This window comes from Lepisosteus platostomus, chromosome 5 (assembly GCF_059453375.1).
Source record: "Lepisosteus platostomus isolate fLepPlt1 chromosome 5, fLepPlt1.hap1, whole genome shotgun sequence".
Lineage (NCBI taxonomy): Eukaryota > Metazoa > Chordata > Actinopteri > Semionotiformes > Lepisosteidae > Lepisosteus > Lepisosteus platostomus.
In genome coordinates this window covers 14,291,138-14,301,237 of record NC_142615.1, presented here as the reverse complement: position 1 = coordinate 14,301,237, position 10,100 = coordinate 14,291,138, and the positions used below count along the sequence as shown (strand labels likewise).

General features: G+C 40.1%; 1 protein-coding gene across 2 annotated transcripts; it reads left to right on the top strand.

The window, feature by feature from the left end:
- The first annotated feature begins 1,375 nt into the window (after window positions 1-1,375).
- LOC148663829 (zinc-alpha-2-glycoprotein-like) lies at window positions 1,376-9,878 on the top strand. Of its 2 annotated transcripts, XM_088631392.1 has the most exons (7): window positions 1,376-1,537; window positions 2,838-3,068; window positions 5,859-6,125; window positions 6,225-6,551; window positions 6,841-6,963; window positions 7,728-7,760; window positions 8,310-9,878. In XM_088631392.1, exons 1-7 carry the CDS (start codon window positions 1,489-1,491, stop codon window positions 8,387-8,389), a joined length of 1,110 nt encoding a protein of 369 aa, XP_088487518.1. In that variant the 5' UTR covers window positions 1,376-1,488; the 3' UTR covers window positions 8,390-9,878. The 2 variants fall into 2 exon arrangements, with proteins under 2 accessions (XP_088487518.1, XP_088487519.1); XM_088631393.1 differs by lacking the exon at window positions 2,838-3,068.
- The last annotated feature ends 222 nt before the right edge of the window (window positions 9,879-10,100 follow it).

The following is a 10,100-nucleotide window of genomic DNA, read 5'->3' as shown; positions in this document are numbered from 1 at the left end:
TGCAAGTACACAGCCACCACCACACTCATTCAAGGCCCCTCAGGACAATTCCGGATCACCCAGACAGCATCTTGTACCTCCAGCAACCTTATTTACTGTATCTCTTGCAGTAAATGCCCAGCCATCTACATTGGAGAAACAGGAAGGAGACTCGGAGACCGCTTCAGAGAACACGTCAGGGCTGTGAAGATTAAAGATCTCTCCAAGCCCATTGTTTCTCATTTCACCTCTGACGGCCACGACCACACTAATCTCTCCGTCTGTGTTCTCAAAGACGGTTTTCCGAACTCATACATCAGAAAGACCACCGAAACTAAAATTATTCTGCAGTTAGGATCACACATTCTCCCTTCCCTTAACGACAGATTACTGTTCTTTTAAATTTTCTCCATTCATTGGAAGTTTCATTTCACACCTCTCTGCACCCATTCTGACTTCACACCTCTTGATTGGCCTCTCTTTCTGTCCCCTGCTCCCGCCTCTCACTCCTCCTCCCTCCCAACCTTTGTTCTCCCGCTACTTTACCTTTGCCTACTGCCCTGTCTCTCTCACACCTGAAGAAGGCTCAACGGCCGAAACGTTGTGTTCTCTTTCTTCTTTTTTTCAGCATGGAATAAACCTATTACTTGTTCCTTTGCAGCCTACGCATGCTGACGCAGCTACCCACCTGAACTACTACTTTGTAGAATTAGGATTGTTTTATATGTATAATTGTAACTATCACTTGTACAAAAACATCAATATCATCTTGTTGTCTCTGTGGAATGCACAATGTCATGGTAATGCACGCCTGTACATCTAAAAAGGAAAGATCTGCCCTGACATTGTATGTGTAGAAATAGGCAATCCTGCGTATTCCATATTTTATAAGGGGGGAAATGAAGTAAGAGACAAGATGTAAAAAGGGTTAACATAAGTCAGTTCTGCCTGAAAATTAGACTTCTAAGCAACAGGGGTTTATGGCAGGAAAGGGGGTTAACTGATAAGGATTCCAGATGCGAGCAAGGAACCCCCTGGGGGCATAATCTTAAACTGACCATTTGGCCAGGGTCTCTTAACTGGCCAAATACCATGACCCCCCCTTTACCATAACACCGAATGACGTCCGAAGCAGCTAGGAAGGACTATTTTACCTAAAAGTTTGTACCGGCACATCGAACAATACTTCGGTTTTGTTGTTTTTTGCGGGAAACAAGACTTCGGCTTTATTGTTCCTTGCATGCAATAAACTCATCTGTTTTACTTCATCTCGGGATCCAGAACCTTATTCTTTCTGTTACAACAAAGTGATGCTGTCAATATACTCAGAACAGCAGGAGCTTTGTAATTTGAGGTACTTGTCTGACAGGTTTTGCAGTGAAGATTGAAACTGAAACTTCTTGAATCAGGAAGTAAAAAATTAAACTGCGTCAGTACAGCTGGATTTTTATTTCAGTTACTTACCAAACTGACTTTGAAATTATATTTTTGTTTTAATTGAAACTTAGCATGATCTTGTTCTTCCTTCTTGTAGGACTTTGCCACTGCACTGCTGCTGGTGAGTAGTCAGTTCTCGAGAGTTTTTGTTATAAGATCAGTTACTGGTGCAGCCTTAGATGTAATCCTGACCTCAGAAAATGAAAACTGAAAAGCAAGACATGAAATCTCAATGAAGAGTTAAATACAATGTCTATCAATGGAAAATAATAAATAGTTTGAGAGTTAATGCAGAAGGTGTTTTTTTATTGGATGGGGCATTTTTTTTACTGCAGAGATGTCTATTTTATGTTGTATATAAAAATTATACATGTCAAATGTATATGATACTGAGTTGTTTTTTTATTGCTATGGAGGGAATTTTTTGGACCCTATAAGTGTCAGCTATTGTGAATCTGCCTCTATTAATATACAGGTGTTTTGTTAATCTGGAGGTTATCTTTATCACTGTGGAAAAAATGAGAGAGTTTCCCCCCTCTCTGAAATGTTTTTATAGACTTCTTTTGGCCTGTGCTTTTGTAAAATTTACCTCAGAGTTGTTTAGCTAGCTTATTGGTGTTCATAGATGAATCCTTGCTTGAAGTTCACTCACTGAGGGAACCTTTCAGAGATGCGTGTATATATTCTTATTCAAGTGAACCAGTATTTTTACAAAGGAAACTGAGGACATTCATCTAGTTGTTTGTGTGACCTGTCGAAGTCATCTTGTGCACCTGAACTATTTTATGTATCGCATAGCAACTGGCTTGAATACTTGCATAATAATAATTCCTTACACCTATATAACGTCTTGCTGGCCGCTTCACTCAGAGCTCTTTCCAGGTCATGGGGATCCCTTCCAGCCCCACCAGTGTGCAGCCCCACCTGGATGATGTTCCAGTCCGCTCCCCAACCAGCTCTCAGTGGGGAGGAGAGCAGAGTGATGAAGCCAGTTCAGAGAATCAATCAATATATTTTAGTTAATTTATATATTTTAATTTGTAGTAAATTTGCTTATTCTTCACAGCTTTGGCTTCTTTTTCCAGTAAGATAGTTCGGCTTGAGCATTTGTGTTTTAATTTGAACAATCACTGTAATTCAACAAAATGAGAAATCATTGGAAGGGAGTGTTTTGCAGTGCTCTATACTTGTTATCACTGTGGAGGTGTGTTTATTACTCTAGAGGTGTCTATAGTACATTGTCTCCCCTTGAAGTTAAGAAAGTACTTCTAGGTGCACTTAATATCCTGATGCACACAACAGCATATGCACATAGAGAGAGATTTGAACGGGCAAGATATTTTCACTAAGATAACTCAAGTAGGATCTAATCTCAGTGTGATTTGCTCTTTCATTATCACAGTGTTTCTCTCTCTTCACAGAAAAGCACACCTATGAAGACCTTTACACAGTGAGCTCCCCATCTCAGAACATGCCAGGATTTTTTGCACTTACTCAGTTTGATGGCCTGCCTGTTATGCATTATGACAGCAATACCCACAATGCAGAATCCTTAAAAACCTGGGACACAACAAAACGCTTCAAAAGTTGCTCTGATGAGGAACACATATTCAACAGGATGCTGAAGCTAGCAGTTAGAAACATGACAGGCAGTGAGTATATGGAAATATTGGCACAAATGATGTTAAGCTACAGTTCTAATAACAAAATTATTAAAGAGCAATATGGGCCAGGGCTTGTTTTGTGCCTTGTGTGTTTGTAAATTTATTGTTGTGTTCATATTATATATACAGTGCCTTGCGAAAGTATTCGGCCCCCTTGAACTTTTCAACCTTTTGCCACATTTCAGGCTTCAAACATAAAGATATACATTTTTTATTTTATGTGAAGAATCACCAACAAGTGGGACATAATTGTGAAGTGGAACGAAATCTATTGGATTTTTGAAACTTTTTTAACTAATAAAAAAATCAAAAGTGGGGCGTGCAAAATTATTCGGCCCCCTTGCGTTAATACTTTGTAGAGCCACCTTTTGCTGCGATTACAGCTGCAAGTCGCTTGGGGTATGTCTCTATCAGTTTTGCACATCGAGAGACTGAAATTCTTGCACATTCTTCCTTGCAAAACAGCTCGAGCTCAGTGAGGTTGGATGGAGAGCGTTTGTGAACAGCAGTTTTCAGCTCTTTCCACAGATTCTCGATTGGATTCAGGTCTGGACTTTGACTTGGCCATTCAAACACCTGGATACGTTTATTTGTGAACCATTCCTTTGTAGATTTTGCTGTATGTTTGGGATCATTGTCTTGTTGGAAGATAAATCTCCGTCCCAGTTTCAGGTCTTTTGCAGACTCCAACAGGTTTTCATCCAGAATGGTCCTGTATTTGGCTGCATCCATCTTCCCCTCAATTTTAACCATCTTCCCTGTCCCTGCTGAAGAAAAGCAGGCCCAAACCATGATGCTGCCACCACCATGTTTGACAGTGGGGATGGTGTGTTGAGGGTGATGAGCTGTGTTGCTTTTACGCCAAACATATCGTTTTGCATTGTGGCCAAAAAGTTCGATTTTGGTTTCATCTGACCAGAGCACCTTCTTCCACATGTTTGGGGTGTCTCCCAGGTGGCTTGTGGCAAACTTTAGACAAGACTTTTTATGGATATCTTTGAGAAATGACTTTCTTCTTGCCACTCTTCCATAAAGGCCAGATTTGTGCAGTGTAAGACTGATTGTTGTCCTATGGACAGACTCTCCCACCTCAGCTGTAGTTCTCTGCAGTTCATCCAGAGTGATCATGGGCCTCTTGGCTGCATCTCTGATCAGTCTTCTCCTTGTCTGAGCTGAAAGTTTAGAGGGACGGCCAGGTCTTGGTAGATTTGCAGTGGTCTGATACTCCTTCCATTTCAAGATGATCGCTTGCACAGTGCTCCTTGGGATGTTTGAAGCTTGGGAAATCTTTTTGTATCCAAATCCGGCTTTAAACTTCTCCACAACAGTATTACGGACCTGCCTGGTGTGTTCCTTGGTCTTCATGATGCTCTCTGCGCTTTCAACAGAACCTTGAGACTATCACAGAGCAGGTGCATTTATACAGAGACTTGATTACACACAGGTGGATTCTATTTATCACCATCAGTCATTTAGGACAACATTGGATCATTCAGAGATCCTCGCTGAACTTCTGGAGTGAGTTTGCTGCACTGAAAGTAAAGGGGCCGAATAATTTTGCACGCCCCACTTTTCATTTTTTTATTAGTTAAAAAAGTTTCAAAAATCCAATAGATTTCGTTCCACTTCACAATTGTGTCCCACTTGTTGGTGATTCTTCACATAAAATAAAAAATTTATATCTTTATGTTTGAAGCCTGAAATGTGGCAAAAGGTTGAAAAGTTCAAGGGGGCCGAATACTTTCGCAAGGCACTGTATAACTATATATAGTTTATTTCCACATTTCCTCAGTCCAATGTACAAAAATTGAAATGCGTTTGAAATCTTTTGAAAGAGAGGCATGGTGGTGCTGTGATCAGCATTGCTGTCTCATGGACCTGGGGCCCTGGGTTCAATTCCAGACCAGGAATACAACTGTATGTGTGGAGGTTGCATGTTCTCCAGGTTTCTTTTGGGTGCTCCAGTTTCCTCAAACAGTCCAAATGCCTACCAGTAGATTACCTGGATTCTGGGAAAATTGGCCCTGGTGTAAGTGTGTGTGTCTGTGTGTGTGGCCTGTGATGGACTGGTGTCCTGTCCAGGGTGTGTGTGTCTGTGTGTGTCCTGTGATGGACTGGTGTCCTGTCCAGGGTGTGTTTGTGTGTGTGTCCTCTGATGGACTGGTGTACTATCCAGGGAGTTTCCCTTGTTTTCTGCCCGTAACATCTGGACAGTCTCTGGCTCCCCTCAGAATCCCTAACTGGAAAAAGCAGTAAGAAAATGAATGGATGGGAAAGAGTTCATATAGCCTCATAAATGGGCTCACTCTACAATGCACTCAATGGCATTTTGATTGATCCCTCTGTGAAACCTTGAGTGGGTCTGACCACTGGGAATCTGAGTGCACTAAGAAAAGTGTTCAGACTGCTGTGAAATGGGTGCCATTGTCAGGATAGAGAAAATGGAGAGGATTAAATACCTGTCTTTCTTCCCTAAGCAATGCTTTACTGTACTTGGCTCTTACCTTAGTAGGATTTCTTCACAGTCACGTATGATTACTTTCCAGTCAAGAAGAAGAAGGGTGTTTTTAATCCTAAATTGCTTGATTACATTTTTACATTTTCATTTAAATGAAGGTCTAAAAACTGACTTTAAATGGTGTGGACAGAGATAGTTTTCCTCTGAGTAGATTAACAGTAGTTATATTAGGTCCTGCGTTAGAAGAGGTCTGATAACAGCCCAGCAGTTTATTTTCCCTCTAAATTTCTAAGCCCCTCACTCTGTCTGTGTTTGTTCAGACGTCCATGTGCTGCAGAGGAGGACTGGCTGTGAGCTGGAAGATGAACACACAAAGAGAGTCTTTGACCTCATCGGGCTTGACGGCGAAGACTTCTTGTCATTTGATGTGAACAACTGCCAGTGGATGGCCCTGTCTCCCAGAGCTCTCCCTGTCAAACTGATCTGGGACAAGATGAGAGATTTCAACAAACACAGTGCTTTATACCTCAGTCAAATTTGTTTTCAGCGTATCAGTAACAGCGCAGAGGCCACAAAATCACTGTTGTGTAAGTTAAGGCATACAGTCCATCATCTCTTTTTCTACCTACGTTCAAAGAGAATTTATTGTAATTATTTTGTACTCCTTTTCTCCTTCTCCGTCTCAGTTAATGCCTCAGTCTATGCATTTCCAAAATCTGCCCTTGCTGACAATGTCTCTCTAAGACGTCGAGAGAGGAGATCTCTGTCAAATGACCGCGTCACTCTGACCTGCATGGCTACAGGATTCTTCCCCAGAGATGTCCAGCTCGACCTGTACAGACAGGGCATGAAGCTGGGGGAGAGTGGTGGGGTTGTATCCAGTGGAGTCAGGCCTAATGGTGACCCTGAGGGCACCTACCAGCTGCGGAAGAGCCTGGAGATTGCAAGGACTGAGGCTGGGCTCTATTACTGCAATGTCACAAGAAGGAGTGAATCAAATATCACTTGGTTTGGTAAACAACTGACACGCAACATTGAAAGACTGAACACTGACAGACCAATAGACTATTTACTACCATCTGACTGACATACTTATTAACTGCCAAACTGACACCCTGCCTCACACACCGTCAGTCTGACACTCAACATCTGACAGCTGTTTTTACTGATACACTGGTTGTCACGCTATGAATTGCACACTGAATGCAGTCTTTATGCTTTTCATATTCCTCTTAATCTTTCTTTCTTAAAACTTTCATACAGGTATGTATTGCAGTGTGATGTTTAATATACTCTCTATAGTCATTGCAGATCATGAGTCTGAAGATCCCACTTCTGCTGCTCTTATTGGGAGCATTGCTACTGTTGGAGTTATTGGCTTTATCACCAGCATTGGGATTTTACTATACTGGAAGAAGAAGCAAGGCAGGATAATAAATATTTATTTTATGATTATCTGAATGGTGGGCAGAAATATCATTAACAGAGAGACAAGTGAACCACGTGATTTTCTTGCTTTTCTTGCTGTTGGAGTAGATTGACAGAAGGAGTAATAATTAGTCAGTCCTTGGATTTTCATAGTATTTTTCCTCACAAGGACCTGAAAGTGCCTAACATTTAACAGCTTAAAATCTTGATCCACCCCTTACCTCTCCTGGGTGATGCCGAGGAGCCCACAGTAGTGTGAGGATATACAGATCTGGGGGAGCAAGATTTATCACACTCAATGTACCACAAACCCAGTTTCTGGATGTAGTGGAGGAACCACCAGTCCTGGGAACCCCAGAGGTTCATTTTTTCCCAATGGGAGCTTTTGTTTGCTCTCCCCTGTGTCTACATGGTCAGCTGGTGCTGTACCTTATTGTCAAATGCAATAATATAATACTTTAGTATAGTTTTATATAAGTATTGTACACAATGACTTTCATTATTACTGAATCACAGAACACGTGTTGTATAGTCTGTTTAATATTTTGCCCAAACGCTCCTTTGCATTTAAATGTTTTCTTTCATAAAGCCTTGGGAATTGTACACATTCGATCAGATAGTTCTTCTTACCTTCTATGACCATTTCTTTAATGAATATTCTGTTCATTTTTCTTTTTTCTGCACTGTCAATGTGTGCTGTGGAGATTGAATAAGTGGTCTATTTCATTAAGATTGAAATCTTATTATTTTTTAAATTGCAGAGAGAAATGAAACAGACACAAGGTCAAGCACAGGTAAACTGTTTTTTGGATTTGTACTTTGGTATTCTGAGTTTCTTTTTGGTCTGACTCTGCTGTCAGTGTCAGTCCTCTGTCCTTCTTGATCAGGCTGCGCTGTCCGTGTCTGTCCTCTGTTGTCTTCTGACTATTCAGGCTGTGCTGTCCGTGTCTGTCCTCTATTGTCTTCTGACTATTCAGGCTGCGCTGTCCGTGTCTGTCCTCCGTTGTCTTCTGACTATTCAGGCTGCGCTGTCCGTGTCTGTCCTCTGTTGTCTTCTGACTATTCAGGCTGCGCTGTCCGTGTCTGTCCTCTGTTGTCTTCTGACTATTTAGGCTGCGCTGTCCGTGTCTGTCCTCTATTGTCTTCTGACTATTCAGGCTGTGCTGTCCGTGTCTGTCCTCTATTGTCTTCTGAGTATTCAGACTGCACAGTCTGTCACTCATCTATTCATATCTACTTCTGATTATTAAGGCTGTGCTGTAACACAACCAGTAAATATTTAACCATCATTGTTAGATACTTTGTCATTGATACTTGTTTAATTTTTAATGCATTTATTCCAGGGGTGAGCCTGGACATAAGGAATTCAGAACAGGCTGAAGAAAACACATCAATGTTGCCCAATAGCGGTAGTGGTCAGTGATCTATGACTGCCAATGATTTACAACAATTTATAAATGGCATTATTATACTGTGTAAAAAATACAATATTATGCTATTTAGCAATAAATGAATTTAAAAATAAAAGCTATGTAAAATTGTTAGAGCAACAAGTAACTGAGAAACAGAGGCACTGAGTGGCATTGAATCACACCAATACATACCAATGTTTATTTCCATGTATGTGTACCTAATACAGTGTTCCATAACATTTTCCACACAAATAGTATCATGATAATGGTCACTTGTATTGTTACAGCTGTTTAAATATGTTGGTTTGTGTAGTGATGAAGGTCATGCAAGACTTTGTATGTGCCTATAGTTTGTAAAGCTATAGTTTGTACAGGGGAAAAAAAGCTATATATGGGGTGAAGGTAATATAATAATAGCAAAGGTCAAGTAACTGGAAACTGGAACAGTGTTGTTAAAGATGAATGATTCCGGGTTGAAAGCCAGGAGGGAGATCTTCTGATAAATCAGCATGTAGCCATTGAAAATACAGAACAGGCAATAATGGTCTCTTCTCATTTGTGACCTTCTATTCTAATATTATTATAGGCTGACAAGTACTGACAGTTTTAGCCCAACATGCATCTCAGGATCCACACTGAAACATGTGAAAATGAGCACAATGAGCAATTAAGACAGAGAGCAAGAGGTTTGTGGTTTTGGGAAAGCTTGTTGAAGTCAGCATTAAAAGAAACTAAAAGCTTTTCTTGATTTTGAATGCTGACATATACTACAAATGAGATAAAAACAGAAAGAATTCAGTAGTCAGAAGGAGACCTGCACCCTGCTGAAAATAGCTCAGAAGTTTCAATACAGATATTATTCGAGCCTAATGGAGAGTCAGGGCAGTTCTGTATAAGCCTCAATAAATTACATGGATAGAGATGGACCATTTCCACTGCGAATTTAGCTGCCTTATTCAGCCAAAGAGAGGAGCTGTTAACTAGCACTCAATTCAAATGAAATTACTCTTTCTAATACTTTAACAGGTTGGTGGGATTATTATTAATCAAATGGACTACTTTTAATCATACTGTTTTATGGTAATCTCTGAATAGAAGATGTATTGTTTGACTATGTTTGAGCAATCTTGAAATTAAAATAAAATTCTGAAAAAAACCCACTAGTTGATTTCAACTGTACTGAGGCAATGTCAGCGCTTTGCATTTTGTGAGAACCTTCAGTTTTAAACACACTGAGAAACAGGTCATACTTATGTTTCATACATACCATTTTATTTTACATTGTGAAAGAAGAAGTGGAAGAAGTTGTTTTCAGTATTTATTAAGCTTTAAATGACTCTGTATAGTTTTATTAAAAATATATCTTTTCAAGACAGACAGAATTGACAGATACTGTAACAAGATGTACAGTAACCCTACAGCTTGTAGCTCCAAACCCATTCAAGTGACTTCAAAAACTTATTTCATTGCATTTCAAAGGCAATAAACTGATCAATTTCATCTTGTTGTATTGTCTTATATATCCATCGTCACTGTCAGGACCAACGACTTAAAAACAAGAGTTGCGGATCTTGTTTTTGTATGGTTAATTAGCTTCATTAATCATTGTTTTTGTAATCAGACTCTCAAAACAAAACAAAGTCCTATACAGCCTCGTCTGGATCTGTTAGATGGCTTGCTTGGTTTTCTTTCACGATTTCCACAGTTATTAGTCAAACATTG